The 19,328-nt window shown below is 37.1% G+C and overlaps 2 protein-coding genes across 2 annotated transcripts; both read right to left on the reverse strand.

Moving 5' to 3' along the window:
• Positions 1-5,008: 5,008 nt before the first annotated feature.
• LOC130472143 (protein FAR1-RELATED SEQUENCE 5-like) lies at positions 5,009-7,138 on the reverse strand. The gene is made up of 6 exons (XM_056842605.1): positions 6,786-7,138; positions 5,676-6,696; positions 5,503-5,586; positions 5,383-5,424; positions 5,235-5,297; positions 5,009-5,146 (listed from the first exon to the last, which is right to left on the reverse strand). Exons 1-6 carry the CDS (start codon positions 7,136-7,138, stop codon positions 5,009-5,011), a joined length of 1,701 nt encoding a protein of 566 aa, XP_056698583.1.
• A 36-nt stretch (positions 7,139-7,174) lies between these two features.
• On the reverse strand, positions 7,175-8,460 carry LOC130472144 (protein FAR1-RELATED SEQUENCE 5-like). Its single transcript, XM_056842607.1, has 2 exons — positions 8,337-8,460; positions 7,175-7,890 (listed from the first exon to the last, which is right to left on the reverse strand). The coding sequence occupies exons 1-2, from the start codon at positions 8,458-8,460 to the stop codon at positions 7,175-7,177; spliced, it is 840 nt and encodes a 279-aa protein (XP_056698585.1).
• Positions 8,461-19,328: the final 10,868 nt, after the last annotated feature.

Raw genomic sequence — 19,328 nt, forward strand, 5'->3', positions numbered from 1 at the left:
GAAAAGAAAGCATATTGCTAATAGGAAGCAAAAGGAGAAAAATGTGACGAATTTCTCTTTCGAAAAGAGAATGACAAGAACATCTGCAAATGATATGGAGAATGATATGGAGCCTGAATATGAGGGAAGTGAGAATGTGTCCTCATCTGAAGATGATGATGAAGATGATGAGGATGTCAACATTACACAGTTGTCAGAAAATTCTGATAGTGATAGAGACGATGACAATAACCCGTCAACAAAAAGGAATACACAAAAACAAGTCATACAAAAGACAGAAACTCCAGTTCGTAAAGCTGGCAAGGAGGAGGATCAGAAGAAAAAGGATATCAAAAAGACAGGGGTGAGGGTTAATCATACAGCTTTTATGGAATGGGTTCCTAAACTAACCGAAAATCAAAGAAACGCTATTCAAGAAATCGGGTTAGGACCATTGCTCACTGTTAATCTGCCCCAAAATGATCAGGTAATTTTTAGTTTTTAAAAATGTTAAAAAGTAAAAAACACAGTTTTGTTTAGGTTGATGTTCATATCTTAATGTAGCATGTTCAATATATAAATAACGATGTTCAAAACTTAATTAAATTTTAAATATGAATGCAGACATTTTGTTATTGGCTTCTTGATCAGTATGAAGAAAATTCTTCAACACTGTACTTACCGCGTGGTAACACAATCCGATTGGAGGTGGATGATGTACACATTGTGTACGGTCTTCAAATGGGTGGTCGCAGAATCATTGAGTCCAAGTTTGACCATGATACCGAGGAATACAAAAATTTTCTTACAGAATGGAGGAGAACCTGGAAAATCAGAACTGGAGCACCTAGTGTTTCAAAGATAATCAAGCGATACACAACAGAAGTTGGATTCATAGGTTGTGAACTGCATGATAACTTCATGACTGACTTCTTAGTGGTTGCGGTGAATATATTCATGAAGTCCAGTCAAAGTACACAAGCAAACTACAGATTTCTGCTATCCATGATGGATCGTAATGAGATCAGAAATTTGGATTGGTGTGAATATGTCCTATCGAGTTTGGATGCTACAGTGGAAGACTGGAAACAAAACAAGACAGGATTTTTCAAAGGACCATTGCCTTTCTTACAGGTATTCAACATTTAACCAATAATGTTAAGTACTTTTTAATTCAATGTTTAATACATGAAATTCAACTTTTAATTCATCATGTTCAATTATTTTTATGTTCAATGATTGCATGTTGTTTTTCATACTCATGTGCAACATTTAATTAAATATGTTCAACTTTGAATTCAACATGTTCTAATGTTTAATGTTCAATGATTGCATATTTTGATTCATACTTTTAATATGTTCAATATGTTCAACTTTTGATGCATCATGTCCAACTTTTAATACAACATGTTCAACTTTAAATACATCATGCTGAATACACAGCCATGTCTGATTAATACGTTTAATACGTTTAATATAACTCATTGTCATTAACAAATATTCAATTTTTAACTAGTTATGTTCAAATGTTTTTTAATATTAATACACTTTTTAATTTTAATGCATAGCTATTCTACTTCGACCGCGTCATGAAGAAAAGGGTAGAACAACCAAGAACATTTCCCCTGATATCAACTTGGACAAAGAAAATGGTTAAAGATAGAATAATAGAGGAAAGGAAAGGGTATGGGCTTGGCCGAATTCTTGACAAAATAGAACTGCCGGAACCAGAAGTGCCTCAAGAAAATGTGCCTCAAGAAAATGTGCCTCATAATGTGCAAGGAGAAGCTGTGCAACAACTTGTGCAACAACCTGTGCAACAAAATGTGCAAGGAGAAGCACATAATGTTCAACAACAAGAAAACCCGAAGGTAAATTTTTTTTTTTTTTAATGTTCAGAAATTTATATTCAACGTTCAGCATTTTATGTTTTTTGTTCAGAATGTTGGTTTAAGAATTATGTCATGTTCAGAAAGTAATTTTCAATGTTCATAAAATGTTCAGAATTTTATGTCCTATGTTCATTAAGTTATGTCTTATGTTCAGAAAGTTATTTTCAATGTTCAGAATGTTGTGTTCAGAATGATGTCCTATGTTCAGATAGTTATTTTCAAAGTTCATATAATGTTCAGAATTGTATGTCTAATGTTCAGAAATTCATGTCCTATGTTCAGAATTTGGATTTTCATATTTGAAATATTTACATGTTTTTTTTACAGGATTTCATGATGGATTTCATTATGTTAATGAACAATTTAGAGGCTAACTTGTCTATGTTGAGCACGAAACTGAAAAGGGCTCAAGAACTCTTCCCGAACAACAATTTGGTGAAGAATGTTGAAGAGTTCATGGGGAAAATGGCAAGAGAACCATCAATTCTTAGTCAAGAAGAAGAATTGTATGGGACTGATGAATTCTTGATGGCTGTAGAAGAAATTGAAAGGAGTATTGCAGAGGGAGTTGCTAAGGAGAAATAAGGATTGCAAATGAGGAAGACGAATACGTCCAGTTTAATCCAAATCGCCCCTTTAGCCTAGGAATTGGCCTAACCCCAGAAATACCCAATGATAAGGATGGAGCATCAACTTCAAAATCCCCGGGACAAAATAAAGACGAGCACCTGAACCTCGATCTAAATCTGGGATCATCAAAACAAACTGCTGATCATGTTTTGGAAACACCTGTGACTGGGAATGTCAGGGATGGCACAGCAGCAGTGGCTGGTGAACTAGTGGGGGCACCACAGACTGAGAATGTTCAGGAACACACAGCAACAGTGGCTGGGGAAAAAGTGGCTGCGGTTACCGATGTCACAGAAGGGTAGGATTCAAGTGATATGAATTTGAATGTGGAACACTGAATATTATAAAAATATGTAATTATTAAACAAGTATTTTGAAGTTATGAATGATAAAATGGTTTTTGATAAATGTTCAACTTTTACTATTAAATGTTCAACTTTTAATGTCATATGTTCAAATCATATATTTTGAAGTAATTACTTATATAATGGTTTTGTGTAAATGTTCAACTTTTAATGTCATATGTTCAAATCATATATTTTGAAGTAATTACTTATATAATGGTTTTGTGTAAATGTTCAACTTTTACTGTTATATGTTCAACTTTTACTGTTATATGTTCAACCTTTACTGTTATATGTTCAAATTACTTTTATATGTTATATGTTTAATGTTCAAAATTCTTCTGGAAAATGTTTATATGTTCAATGCAGAATACCAGAGCCCCAAAAACGGCCTCAGCGGGAACTCCGAGACGTACCTGCTTGCTTCAAATCACCGTTCATGGTCAAGTACAAAGATTTATTCAAGACTGTGGAGAACATGAGAGCAATAATTACAGACTATGCGTTTGATGATGGAGACGACAAGTACATAATTAAAATAACATTCATAATTAAAATAACATTCATTTTATTATTTTTATCTTTTGGGATAATTTTTCATAACATCGTTGAATCAATATTGTAGGGAAGTATTATATTTTGATGGAGAAAACTCGATAGACAGAGATGAGATGAAAATATTGGGTCGTGATGGATACATAGACAGCGCTATCGTTGATACATGGTCTTCAATCTTAAACGGGAAATGTTCCAAGACTAAGTTCTACTTCTCCACAGTCCCCTTTGTAAGTATAATACTTGTGGTATACAGTTCTGGATATTATTATTGATTTCAATGTGCAGAATTGTATGTCTTATGTTCAGAATGGTATCCCTTATGTTCATATTGTTATGTCTTATGTTCAGAAAGTTAAAATCAATGTTCACAGAATGTTCTGAATTTTATGTATTATGTTCAGAAGGTTATGTCTTATGTTCATATCTGTTAAATGCAGTTGATCATCAACACCTTCAAAATCAGTCCAGAAACAGATAGCTGGGACACAAGGCTTCATAAATTCAACAACAGATTGACAACTGAAATGAGGAATGCTAGTGTTCATAGCCTTAAGACGTATAAGGAGATATATTTTCCGGTATGTGTAAGTGCGCATTTTTATGTGTTGTGTGTTAACTTCTATGATCGCTCAATAGATATTATAGACAACCGGAAGCTGCCACAACATGTCAAGGCGGGCACAAAATACGAAGGACACCCAACAAAAATGGTAAGTTAACATCCAATGTTCATTAAATGAATATATATATATATGTACATTAAAAATACTTACCTGCTCTTAAAAAATCGAAAATATAGGTCGAAGCTCTAGAATATTTTTACAAATATAATGATTACAAGGTAGGACAAGGATTGTCAAAGTTCAAAGAGGAACTGATTAAGATGAAATGGCGAAGCAATGAGGATGCAATAAACTGTGGTGTATACCTGTTGAAACATATGGAAACATACACAGCAGACCCTGAATTAGAATGGAATCCTGGGTTAAAAGCAAACAATGTAAGTCTTTTGTATAATGTTCATTTTTTGAAAGCGAATGTTCAATATATTATTATAAATATTCAATATTTTCTTTAATTTTCTTCTGGGTGGTTGCAGCTTGATCAGATAAGGAAATTAAGGATGCATTATTGTGCTGAAATTCTATTGGACAATGGAAACAGACATAAGTACCGGATCCAGACTGCTGCTAAAAGAAAAAACGAGGAGAACTGGATGCAAAGCGGAAGCTAGCGGAAGGTAGCGGAAGTCAGGTGGATTGCCTTGGAATTATAGTTCGTTGTTTGTTTATAGTTTATGTAGATTTGATATGACATTTTGGTTGACATGTTTGATTGTGAAATGTTTGGTTTGAAACAATTTGCGAATTAAGTACATATAGTTAAAGGCTATTTGTGGGTTATAATTTCATTTATTCAAATTCGCATTTAAAATTTTCAATGATAAACACCAAATGTTCAAATATGATACAGTAACAATAATGTAAGAAACATCAAAAATTATCTTAAACCAAAGTTTAACATAAATCGAAAAACGAGTTAATCAAACGTATCACATATGAAATTCAAAAAATAGAAAATATCGGAAATTACATATCACGAAAATTATTTATCAAAATTGGCCATAATCTCATCATAAAGCGATACACGAGCAGCAGGAGAATTCAATTCCGTGTTAGCAGAAATTGGAGCGCATTCCGAATATATTCCTTTCCTTTTCTTAGATTGTGAACCAAAACCACCCTACATTACCAAAAACATAAAATATTAGAAAACAATGTACAATAAATGACTAAAAATGTTCATAAGTAAGAGATATATGTTCAAATACCTGAACAAAACATTTCAAAGAGTCCACAACATCTGGTATTGCTTTCTTACCACAAATATCCTCCTACATATGCATCAAATTCGTATATTCAATTAATCAAATGTAATATTCAAAGTTAGAAGAACAATGTTCATAAATAAGATAATACCTGCACAGAATCAGGTACTACACTCTTTCCTGAAATACCTTTCTACACATTATAAAGAAATATATTTAGTTTTGAAAGCATATTCTCAAACTATTTTTTTATTCATATTCACACACTAACCTCAAGGGATGAACCTAATACACGCAACTCTGAGCCAGAACTTGGATGAGAATAAAGGAGAGGATTTCCCAAAGCATCAAACTCCTAAAAAATTGATATTCAACTTTTCATTAACAATGTTCAAAATTTAAATATAAATGTACAACATATAAAATTCATGTAAAACAAATAACCTGAACAGAAGCTTGCGCTTTAGCTTTAACATTTTCAGCATGTTTTTCAGCACGTTTCCTCCAAGCCTTCTTTTTGTTACACTCCTTCTCAACAATACCCTTAGGCCTCTCGTTTGTCTCACCCTTTTTCCTACGCTTTTTTGGATCTTTAATGGATGGACCATCCTTTCCATCGTGACCAGGAACATCAATGCCCTCAACCGGCTCTGCAAAATCAATAGCACCCCTAACACTCTCAACCTTTTGCCTTAACAAATCAAATGCGGTATCAATTTCTACTCTAGCTTCAAGGAAATCTTGACAAGATGTAACCAAACGAACAAACTTCCTCATAGTTTGAAATCTCCAAACAGAAGCAGGAACAACATTTACTTTGGAGGATTGTTCATCAACAACAGCGCTGCACATAGCTGCTTTCGTCCACCTCTTCAAAATGTATTGTTCGGGTAACATAGAAACACAATGTATACTATATATACGAAGAATATGAGAACACAATAAACCCACTTCAGAAAAATGCTTGCATGTACAATTGGACTCAAATGTAATTTTGTTAAACGTAACCTCATGCCTTATCAAATCAGCAGTAACAGGCTTCCATATCAGATAAACAACTTTTTCTGCATCTTCAAATGTACGTTCCTGATTCAATGAAATTCCTCTCAGAAACTGCTCCTCAAACTTCACATATAGATAACTAGTGTACACCTTCCTTGCATGCACAAGTATACTAACATTGGCAGCAGCCATATGCCGATTTCCCCTCAATACACGATAATCATGGTGATTTTCTTTGCTACGCCATGCAGATATAACATCTAAAAACAAGTGATAAAAATCACATAAACCATCTGTTTTCCTCAACCTATCTTTAATAGAATTATTAGTCGATTCACTCCTTTGAGAAGACAAAGCTCCACCAGAGAATGTATCCTTAGAATACGCACGGCACCAATGCTCTCGAATCACATACAAATTATTCAACCATACATTCTTCTCACACTTATAGTGCTTAATGAACCTGAAAGTTAAAATGAATATGAATATTACGTTTTTATAATTGAACAACACCTATAAAGAATTGAACATGAGAATAAAAAGGAAATATACCTTGGCCAATAATGTTCAAACTCAGCAACAGCATCACAGTACTTCAGAAGATAACTAAACAACTCAGTAAAACCTTTCATAGCTCTCTGCGTAGCAATATTCTTCTTTGAATTCTCTCCAAGATGCCATGTACACAAACGGTGACTAGCACCCGGAAACACATCCCTAATAGCAGCAGCAATGGCAGGAGCTTGATCTGTCATTATAGTTTGAGGTATTCCACCACCCATTGATCGCAAAAAAGATTCAAACAACCAAATAAAAGAAGGAATACGCTCATTAACCAGGAACCCCAAACCAAAAACTACATTATTGCAATGATGATTCATTCCAACAAATGGTGCACATATCATATCATACCGATTTGTCCGGTATGTCGTATCAAACACCTATAAATCACCAAAATATTCATAATCCCTTTTCATCCTTCCATCCCTCCAAAAGAAACTAATTAAATGTCCATGTTCATCTAACTCAAAATCATAATAAAAATCACTCTCAGATGATTGTCTTTGAGCAAAGTACCTAATTAACTGATTACAATCTTTACCATCAAGTTTCATTGCCTTTTCAGCAGCTAAAGCGTTGTATGCATCAGCAGTAATAAACCCTAAATTAGGAGATCCTCCAACTTCTTTTCTCATTGCACGAAGCAAATCAGACACTCTACAACCACTGGCTTTCATTGAACTAAGATACTTGAGCTGCTCCCCTGTAATATCTCTTTGAGACCTAAGCAAGTATCTCTTGTCAGCGGGAATCATATGATGATTGTGAGTCATGTTATGCCTCACCACAGTCCAAACACCTTCATTGGTAATAGAAAACTGAATAAAAGCAGTACAACCTGTACGCAATTCAGACCTCTCATACTTCCTCAACGTTTCCTTCTTAACATCTTTAAAGCCAGAATTAGAACAAAGAAATCTGCGCATAATCCACAAACCAGTTCTACGACTAGTCCTAATTAATCCCTTACGAATACTGAAACCCTTCCTAAATGCATAATCATTATACATTTCATAAGCTTCATCATCACTCCTAACTTCTTTTAACATTAATTCTGATGCAGATGCTTCTTCAACCACTACTACTTCTTTAGACACTGTTAAAAAATAGAGGGAAAAGATGATGTTCAATTTAGATTGTACGATGTTCATATATTAAAACCAAATGTTCATAATCATAAACTTCAATAAATGTGTTGCGAAAATAACATAATCACAACGAAAAAAACATTGACAAAAGTAAATACCAAAGTCATGTTCATAATATAGGTGAATAATGTTCAAAATCATCAAAAACAACAAGTGTAAATTTTCCAGAAAATTGGAAAGTCTGAAAAATATTCAAAATATTAAAAAACGATACAAAGTTTCATCAAACTAAAACCTAATACAACTATAAACGTAAAAAAAACAAATATAAAAAGAATTTTAATCACAATTGAATCTAATCACAATTGAAAATCAAAATCGCAAAATCAGAATCGCAAAATCAAAATCGCAAAACAAAAAAAAAAACCAAAAAAAATAATTGAATCAAACTCACATTCCTTCATCAACGCAGAGAGTATTGAGGAATTATCAGCATTAATTTCAGCAAGTATAGCATCAATGGAAGCTTTGCTAGTAAAATCATTCATAGAGCATAATGTTGAAACAGAGGAAGCCATGAAGATTGAAATCAGCAAAATTGAAAGAGAAAAACTGCGTAATGGCTTTAGAAGAGGAGAGAGAAAATTTTGAATTGATCAACGTGATTACAAAGCAAAAGGAAAGAAGGAAAATAGGAAACAAATCTGGCACTAAAATTAATGCCGTGATCAAGAAGGAAAGGAAATCAAAGGGGAAAAACGAAATCAACGCTTTCAGAAGCTTTAGAAGGAAACTAAAGAAGGAAGGTGAGTTTAGGACAAAACGACGACGCATAGGAGTAAAACGCTGCGTTTAGGCTCGTATGCACGCTGAGATGCGTGCATACCTATGCAGCCAAAAATTTGGGTTAATTCTAGTAGTTCACTTTAAAAGTCAACTGTAAAATAAACCCAAGATATTTTTCAATGAAAAGCAAAGCCCACTATAATTTTAAAAGAAACATAAGCCCATTTACCAAAGTAAATATACAGAATACCTAAGTTTTAGGAGGGGTCTTACTATTTGCAACCCGAGAAGCAATTAACGAAGAGGAGAGCAGCTGATGTGTGATGGTCTGCGCAAGGGAGGGAGCTGACTTTTGGGCGACAATGGCACACCGGAAGGAGGTGCCGCTGGGGCTGATGGTCGAGCTTACGCGGAGGAGCGAGAAATGCAGGGGAGCGAAGCCGCGCGTAGGTAAACGGGGGAGCAGGAGGGAGGCGAGTACGAGCTACGGTGGTGGTGATAGATGAGCAGGAGGTGACTGGGTGGTCAATGGTGGTGGTTTCCGGTGGAATGGGGCGGCAGTGGTGGGTAATGGTGGTGGTTCGAAGATGAGAAATTACAGGGAAGGTGGGTAATTTTGATGGATTTTGAATGGTGAAAATTTCAATTGATGGTTAATCTGATTTGTGTTGCATTTGGGATGAATTAACAGCTATTTATAGGAGCAATGGTGTTCTCTGGATGCAACAACTCAGCAAGATTGTATTAACAAGTGTAAGAATTTGAGCAATGGAATTGGTGATTAAGATTAGCTACTCTAGTTTTAGGTACATAGGTTTGATGAATTAGCAAGAGAATTAATTATAGTAGAGGACACATGGATAGTCATGGATTTGAGCTTCATTGAAATGGTGACACGAAAGAGGGAGAAGAAGGGGAGTTTGAGAACCTGGTTTTCCAATTCTGTGAATCACATAGGGGTATTTTAGTAAATATATTTTTAATTCTCCTTTTTCTGAAAATTAACTAATAAAACCAAGTTTTAACATAATCATAAAACATGAAAATAATACTTATCATTAAAGCATTTTAATTTTCAAAATAAAATATTCATTAATCATGGTTAAAGCTTAATTAGAAAGGCTAATTAAAATAATTAGCATAATTAATCAAGTTTAAAAATCTGGGGTATTACAGTAATAGCTCCAAATGGCTATGTGTGTAAGCTAAACAAGTCTCTATATGGACTCAAACAAGCTTCAAGGCAATGGTTTGCTAGACTTCACTGTGAGCTTAAATCCCAAGGCTTTATACAATCCAAGAATGATTATTCACTCTTCATCAAGCATGATTCTACAGATCTTACAGTGGTGGCTGTTTATGTTGATGATATAATCATCACAGGTTCTAATGAGGCTACTATTGCTGCTCTCAAACCACACCTCCATCACACTTTCAGTATCAAAGATCTTGGCCTTCTTAACTTCTTTCTTGGGATTGAAATTAGTCAAACTCCAGATGGTTACATTCTGACTCAGAAGAAGTATACCAAGGAACTTCTCGTTGATTGTGAATGGGACTTATCTAAACCCACTGTCACTCCATTTCCTCTCAACTTGAAGTTAACTACAGATGGTGATCCATATCCCAATGCAGAACTGTATAGATGTTATGTGGGAAAGTTAAACTTTCTTACTCACACCAGACCTGACATCACTTTTGCTGTCCAATCCTTGAGCCAGTTCATGCATTCTCCCACTTTACAGCATGTTGAAGCCCTTACTCACACTCTCAGATACATTAAGGGTACTGCTGGTCAAGGAATCTTATTAAAGGCAACAGATCAACTTACTCTTCAAGCATTTTCTGACTCTGATTGGGCTTCTTGCCCTACTACCAGAAGATCTGTTACTGGATATATTCTTCTGCTAGGCAATTCACCCATCAGTTGGAAATCAAAGAAACAATCTACTATTTCCAAGAGCTCCTCTGAAGCAGAGTATAGAGCTATGTCACAAGCAGCAGGAGAGGTTACATGGGTTGTCAGATTACTAGAAGAGCTTGGTGTTGACAATCTCAAGCCAGTGGTGCTTCACTGTGACAACCAATCAGCAATTCATATTGCTACTAATCCCATATTCCATGAAAGAACTAAGCATATTGAAGTGGATTGCCATTTCACAAGGGACAAGATTCTAGAGGGTTTACTACAATTAAGTTATTTGCCTACCCAAAATCAATTGGCTGATATATTCACTAAGGTACTCCCAAGTGATCAACACAGAAATTTATCCACCAAACTTGGCATGGTTAATGTCTTCCCCATGCCTAGTTTGAGGGGGGGTGTTGGTGTACAGGCTTGCCATCACACGAGCAAACAACACACTCAGCAAAGCAATACAAGCAGCACTGCCTTACTTCATGCAGAAGCCAGCTCATTTCCTTCTAGAAGAAAGCTTAACAGATTCTCCTAGAAATAAGGAAGGTTGTTAGGCTGTTAGAAGGTAGTTAGTTGTAGTTAGTTGCTGATTCATTTAGTCAGTAATGAGCTGTACATTTACTGTGTTTTGATTGGTGGAAACACCTCATAGGAGTGAGCATTTAGGCTGTATATATATACTCTTCATGCTGTAATTATGATTCATTCATTCAATCAAATAATAAACTCTATTCTACTTAGCTTTCTCTCTCAAATTCTCCCAAAGTTTTCATCCTAAAAGGAGAAAACTGACACTAGTTAAACCGGTCAATAAATAAAGTTATTGGCATAATAATAATCACAATTTACTTTTTTTTTGAGAGGTAAGAAGAAAATACATTAGGAGGCCGCACGTGGGTAACTCCTAAGTAATCGTTTGAAATAATAGAAGACAACATAGGGCTAATCCCCGGATCAAAATACATAGTACTTGGAATCAAATGGCCCACGTTTGCAATCCAATCTGCCGCCTGATTAGCTTCCCTGTAGATGTGCGAGATCTCCCAAAAGTCAAAGTGTTGAGAAAGAAGCTTTTTGATATCCTTGATGATGGTGTCAAGTTTCCATTGCCCAGATTCCCTTCACAGTGTTTATGACTAATAGATTGTCTCCTTCTATGAATAAATTCTTGATTTGTAGATGAATTTCTTCTTGAATGCCCTTATGGAGGGCGAGCGCTTCAGCCATGTAGACTTGAGAGTTGCCGAGGTTGGAAGTCGCGGCACTTAAGTGTTGGGCCATATTGTAACACCCTAATAATTCCTTGCTTTTTATAAAACATTTTCCAACTTAAAACACAGGAATTACCAAGATATTACCGCCACCGTGATAACGGCTAAGGCTATTTACCAGAATTACGCAGCGGAAATAACTAACTTTCAAAACACATTAAATAAATAGTGAATGGTCATTAAAACAAGTTGGAACCGTTGAGGCCCAAACTAAAACAAACCGTTTGAAATCCATTAACTGAAAATAGTAGTATTAGTCATGACTATAAATAGAAATAGAGTTTATAAATTACGGAAGCATAAAACTCTCAACTCGAATCCCATGATAACTTCTCCCGCAAGTTATCTCTACAAACCTGCTTTATTGAAAATCTAATCCCCAACAACGCAAATGCAATTGATGGATCATCATAGGGTCATTAAGGCAAAGGCCATGACCAGAAGACATGAAGTACGAAGTCAGCAAAAGCTGAGTACGGACAAGCTAGAATAACATTCTATCCTAACATGCTTCACTCGATAATTAAATAATCCACATGCAAAAGCCATAAAATAAACGAGTAAACATGGAGACAAGACTCGACACGAGACACGACTCTTGACTCACAGATTAATAAAAAGTAGCTTCGAACGGGTAAAGTAAAGTATCCTCAAAAGGAAAGAAAGGGTGATGGGAGCCAACCATACACCAAGATAAGTCGGGCTACTACCGACAGTCGGGCCACACCGACAGGAATTCCAATGCACAACGGCATAAAAGAGAATGAAACAACGTCTTGTATCATTCTAGGAGTACAATTTTTCCGGCAAGACTCCCCCCATTGTTCATACTCAAGGTATATACGTTCCAAGAGTTTTGAAGCTCTTTGGGTTACACTTTACGTTAATTAGTATATTATGTTCAAGGCGACTCAAGACACAACATACAAATAATTGAACAATTAAACAATTCAACAATGACACTTCATTATTTTAGTTCTTTAGGACTTGTGATCAAACAAGACTCAAATGAAATTACTCCCATTGTTCCTTCTCAAAAACACTGTTTGAGATAACCCGACATTGCCTATTAATAAGCGGGGTGTGCCCTTAGCACGAATTGTCCTTAATTCAATTCACATAGACTCTCTAACATATTCTACCCCTTTGGTAGAATATATATTGCTCACTGGCAATATTCGACTGGCTCAATAATTATGCTAGACATCCTGTACTATAGCATAATAATAATAACAACTTGCATGCGCAATACTCATACATGCAAACCAACTTGAACAACATGCTTGACATAATTCAACGATTATAAAAGTCCATAACATGATAGTTCAATAGAATCTATAAGGCATAATTCAATTCATAACATGCTCGTTCATATAGATTCAATAATAATAATAACATGCTCGTTCTCAACATTAAACATGAATTCATAACAACATAATCATTCCCAATCATCAAACATGAATTTATAGCATATAAGTTCACATGATTCGCATTCAATACACTTCACAAAGTCCTCAAGGGATGGGTGGTCACCCTAGTCTTGTACGTACCTGGAATACCTAAGTACGGGGGCCACTGTGCGAATCCCGACTCACTAGAAATCAACTCCTATAAAACAAAATAAGAGAACTAAATTATTATCCATGTTTACTAAATTTTCAGCAACTATTTAAGAAACTAAAACCCTTAGTTTAATCAAAATTCATTCATTAATTGGTAATTTAATAGTCTCAAATAGTCAACTCAAGTCCTAGCATAAAAACATTGACTTTTTCGCTTTAAAACCCTTTAAAACCAACTTTTTAAAGCTTATAACCAATCTGAAAATTTAGGTTGATTCCCATAATTTAAATTGTCATTAAATTATGTGAATCAATCGCTCAATCGATTTGAAACCGAAGCCCTATCAATGGTTTAATCCGAAAACATGTTTTGACTTCAAAAATCAACACTTTATAAACTTATTAAATCTGAAAATCATAATTTAAATCATCAAAACCAATCTCTTTAATTAAAACACAATACTAACCCAATACGGTGTTCATAACCGTTTTAATTAATCCAAACAATCCAATAATTAAATTTTATCACAATACTTAAATCAATTTAAAACTGAAAATTAATAATTTTGAAAACAAAATTTGATCTTTCCAATTGGCAACACACACACACACACACAACAATTATTCGTGTGAACAATGCAATAACAACACACGCAACACGCACCGCAAGCAGCAGTGGCGCGCGCGCAAGGGCAGGCGAGGGGCGACGAGGACGCTGGGCACAGCAAGGCACACACACGGCACAATGTGCGCGCACACAGCACTGTTGTTGTGCTGCGACGCGACGCGGGACGAGTGCGAGCAAGGGACGAGCACGCGAGTGCGCACAACAAGCAGCAGCAGCAGCGGCCTCGTGCACGAGTGCTGGGCGCTGTGGGGCTGCGACGCGACGAGAGGGAGAGAGAGGGGTCCGCGTGAGGCACGGCTGGGCACGAGCACAAGGGCACGGCTCGTGCCTTGTGGCTCAAGAAAGGGCCGGACGAAGAGGAGAGGTAAGAGAGGAGAGAGGAGAGGAAAATTCAGAATTTTTAAGTTAGGGGATCTCATGAAGGGGAGGGGTATTTATAGGTTCTCATCCCTTCATGGGTTAGGTATTAGGGTTTAAGGTTGGGCTTGCTTTTTGGGCTTAGTTGAATTTAATCCTTGCAAGCTTTTGTTGGGTTTGATTATGGCAAACGACTGGGCCTTAATTAAATTAAATTCGTTTTTGAAATACGACCCAACAATTCCCGATTAAATAAATTCATTGAATTTATTTAATAAAAATACGGTTTTTGAAATAATTAATATTTAGTTAATTAAAAATAAAAAGCGCATTTAATTCTCATTAAATGAAATTAATTTATTAAAAAAATACAACGAAATGCTGTATAAATATAATAAAATATATTTATAATTATAGAAAAATACGAGGTATTACAGTCTACCCTCCTTAAAAGAAGTTTCGTCCCAAAACTTGGGCACGGAAATCACAATTTTAAAACTAAACTTGAGACTATTTTGAGACTTTAGTGCGTTTTATTTGCAAAAAGTTTTAGTTGCTGTACTCTTTAAGTAATTCAACATGACAATAAACAGTTAAACTTCACTGGAAACAACGATTCAAGCATATCCTTAAGGGTAAATTGGGTAAATAAGGTAAAAAGCGCGAAATTCTACCGCACTCTACCCCCCCTTAAAGAAAACGAGTTACGGCCCCGTAACTCAACTAACCTCGGGAAAAAGCTCGGGATATTTCTTTCTCATTTCGTCCTCCGCTTCCCAGGTAGCTTCCTCAGACTCTTGGTTAGACCACAACACGTTTACGATCTTAACATCCTTAGTTCGAGTGCTACGCACTTTGCTATCAAGTATCTTGACAGGTCTTTCCTCGAAGGTCAAACTTTGGTCTTACTCTATGGTCTCCGGTTGCAGTACATGAGACTTATCCGGGACATACTTCCTCAATTGGGACACATGAAACACATTATGCAGTCTATGCAAATCCATGGGCAAGGCTAGTCTATACGCTACCTTCCCTATCCGTTCTAAGATCTCATATGGGCCTATATATCTTGGGCTAAGCTTTCCCTTCTTCCCAAATCTCATCACTCCTTTCATTGGTGAAACCTTTAACAACACTTTGTCACCTACATGGAACTCTTCATCCCTACGCTTTAAATCTGCGTAGCTCTTTTGGCGATCTTGCGCGGCTTGGATTTTGGATTGGATAGTCCTAACCTGATTCATAGTGTCCTCTATCAATTGGGGACCTAGTACAACAATTTCACTAATGTCATTCCAACATAGTGGACTTCTACATTTTCGTCCATACAGGGCTTCGAATGGTGCCATTCCAATACTGGCATGATAGCTATTGTTGTATGAAAACTCAATTAAATCTAGGCTATCTTCCCATCCTCCTTGGAAATCAATCACACAAGCTCTTAGCATATCTTCTAGGGTTTGAATAGTCCTTTCGGTTTGTCCATCCGTGGCTGGGTGGAATGCTGTACTCATTTTCAATGTGGTACCAAAGTTCTTCTGCACACTTTTCCAGAAATTCGAAAGGAACCTAGAATCTCTATCTGATAAGATATCCTTAGGAACTCCATGTAATCTCACTACATGTTTGATGTAAGCTTTGGCAAGTTGTTCATTGGTATGAACACAACTGACTTAGTCAACCTATCGACCACTACCCAAATGGTGTCATTTCCACTTTTCGACTTGGGTAAACAAGTGACAAAGTCCATTGAGATACAGTCCCACTTCCAACTCGGAATTTCTAAAGGTTGGACCTTTCCCTGAGGTCTCCTATGCTCAATTTTAACCTTCTGACAAGTCAAACACCTTGCCACGAATTCAGCCACTTCGTTCTTCATCCTTGGCCACCAATAAACCTTTTTCAGATCCTTATACAGCTTGTCACCTCCCGGGTGAACAGAATATGGCGTATTGTGACCTTCTCTCATCAACTTCTCCTTTAGTTCATCACACTTTTGAGGTACGCACCATCGTCCTTTATACCTCAAACTTCCATCCTTGTGGATCTTAAAATCAACCTCCTTTCCTTGCAAAATCTTCTCCTTGATCCGCTCTAGCTTAACATCACCAGCCTGATTCTCCCTGATTTCATCAAATACTGACGACTGGATGGTTAAGGCATTCATCATACCCTCAAGGCATTCTCCACTCACTATTTCTAGATTCAATCGCTGCATGTCCTTACACAGCTCGTTAGCAACTACTAACGTATTCACACCATGACTTGATTTCCTACTCAAGGCATCTGCAACTACATTGGCTTTTCCCTAATGGTACTGAATATCCAGATCATAGTCCTTGATCAATTCCATCCACCTTCGTTGGCGCATATTTAAGTCCTTCTGTGTGAAAATGTACTTCAAACTCTTATGATCCGTAAATATCCTACATTTCACACCATACAGATAGTGTCTCCATATCTTCAATGCAAACACTATGGCGGCTAACTCTAAATCATGGGTAGGGTAATTGGATTCATATGGCTTCAACTGCCTCGATGCATACGCGATTACTTTCCCGTTCTGCATCAACACACACCCTAAACCATTCTTAGAGGCATCACTATACACATCATAAGTACTGCTCTCATCTGGCAAAGTTAACACTGGCGCGGTTGTCAATTGCGTCTTTAAGGCTTGGAACGCTTCCTCACACTGGTCATTCCATTCAAACTTCGCTTCTTTCTTCATCAAGGTTGTCATTGGTTTGGCGATTCTAGAAAAGTCTTGCACAAAGCGTCTATAATAACCCGCTAAACCAAGAAAACTTCGAATATCGGTGACACTCTTAGGTGTAGGCCACTCACTGACAGCTTTTATTTTTGCAGGGTCCACTGCAACTCCTTCCTTAGATACAAAATGTCCTAAGAACTGTAGACACCTACTTTTGTCCCCATTCCCGAAAGGGAAGGTTCGATGATGAAAACGTATATCTCCACTTGACAACGCATCTCCTATAAAATAACGAATCTCAATTCCCCTTTTCATTTCACCCGAAACCTGCTATTTATGGAAACCTGCTGAAAATAGTAACTGCCGTAATGGGTAGTTGCTAAAAGTGGCAAGTTATAAAAGATAGAAATTAACCTGTCAGAATTAGGTGTTGCACTCCAACATAAATCCTAAATGAGATAGAAATTGCGAGAGAATCCTATTCCTAATATGATTCTAAAGTAAGAGTCATGTATTAATTAAAATCCTAACGAGCCTAGAGTTCGTAACGGGCCCAGACGTATCTCGTCACAAGGTTAATACGCACTAAAAGACTCAATTAAATCTCAAATACTCCGGATTCTAAGAATCCGAATCTGACTGAGAAAACAGCCCAGATCCTATTTTCAACGCCTGGTTCTGGGCGCCGAAATCTTCGGCGCCCAGGCCTGGGCGCTGAAAATACCTGGTACGTGTTTTTTTCCTAATTCCTCGTGGATTGGAGTTCTACGAATCTATCTTTCCACGAACTATTTTCGATAAATAGGGCCTTAAGTTCGACGTGAAAACAACATACAATTATATTCATGAGTATTGACTCTGAACCCCTAAGCCTAAGCCTCACGCTGCAAAACCGATCACGCGTTCTGTCGCAATCGATCCATAAATCGAACAGAACGTATCCCGTCCCATAATTTGAGATTCGTTAAATAAAAGGAGAAATAGCAAAGTCAAAGTGGTTAGTTTTCTGAGAACTGTGGCGCACCTCTCAAGGGTGCGTCGTAATGTGTCCCTTTTCTATGATTTAATTGCTTTCCTCGCCCTTTTATGAACTGTTAAACTAACTAAATCTGATTGTTCGATCACGCTTAATAAATATGATATTTTTGGGAAATTGGATTATCATGCTAGGTCCCTTAAAACAATCTAAATCAGATAATCGCGCTCGATCTAGTACTATATGTTGCATATTGTTAAAATCAACTCAGATTAGTTTAATAGTTAACGCATGTCCCTTCAATTATTTATGCTGAGCTAGTAAGGATATCCTGCCTCTGGAGTTATCGAAGAGCGAGTACTCCTCTCGGTAGTTACAGTCCCCCGAACCCTCAATCTCTACCCTGCGGGTGTACGTTGAGCGATCCCCACCACCAGGGATCACAAGGGAACCTACGGCCGTCGTGGTCAAACATAATTGCACTCCCTTTATGTCACGATAACCGGGTTTTGTCAGTTTTTCTCATTGTCGTTAAAAACTGAATGGCGACTCCTATATTACTAGTCAATTGGGTGTAAACTCACAGGAAATCCAATTACACTTGATTTGACAAAAAGAAGCGTCACACCCACGAGGGACGAGGTCACGCATTAGCCTCGTGCTTTTTCGACCCCCTCACAGTGGCGACTCCACTAGGGAAAGTGAAGGAAATACTCGTGCTTGTAGGTAATTAAAATAGCCGAAGGGTGAAACGATCCTACCTCGCGTTTGTTTCCCCATTAAGTTGGGACGACCTGAAAATCAGCATATTAATGTGAACGGACAGAACCGCATAACGAATCTTGGCTCCCTTGGTGTTTCACCTTGGAAGTTGGGACTAAGGATACCCATCGCCAACCGGGGGGTGCATACGCTTCGAATGTTGTCCACTCGGCACTTTCGCTAGTAGTACACCTGTCCGAAACCCAATCGCTCGCCCACTAGGTCCCTCTCGCCTGCATGCCCCTTTGGCTTGCACTTGCGGGTTGGCCTTCTGGGACGAAATTCGTCTGTTGAAAGCACTACCCCGACCGGGGCATGTGGTGGATCTGCGATAGAAGCGGTACCAAGCCAGGCGCAAATAACTACCCATAGAAGCCTATCATAAACTACCCATAGAAGCCTCATGATGGAATGTTAGTTATGTGTAACGAAATGTATGATTGTGTGTGACAAACTATCCTAGAAAAACCAAC

Source organism: Spinacia oleracea, chromosome 4, assembly GCF_020520425.1.
Source record: "Spinacia oleracea cultivar Varoflay chromosome 4, BTI_SOV_V1, whole genome shotgun sequence".
NCBI classification, from domain to species: domain Eukaryota; kingdom Viridiplantae; phylum Streptophyta; class Magnoliopsida; order Caryophyllales; family Amaranthaceae; genus Spinacia; species Spinacia oleracea.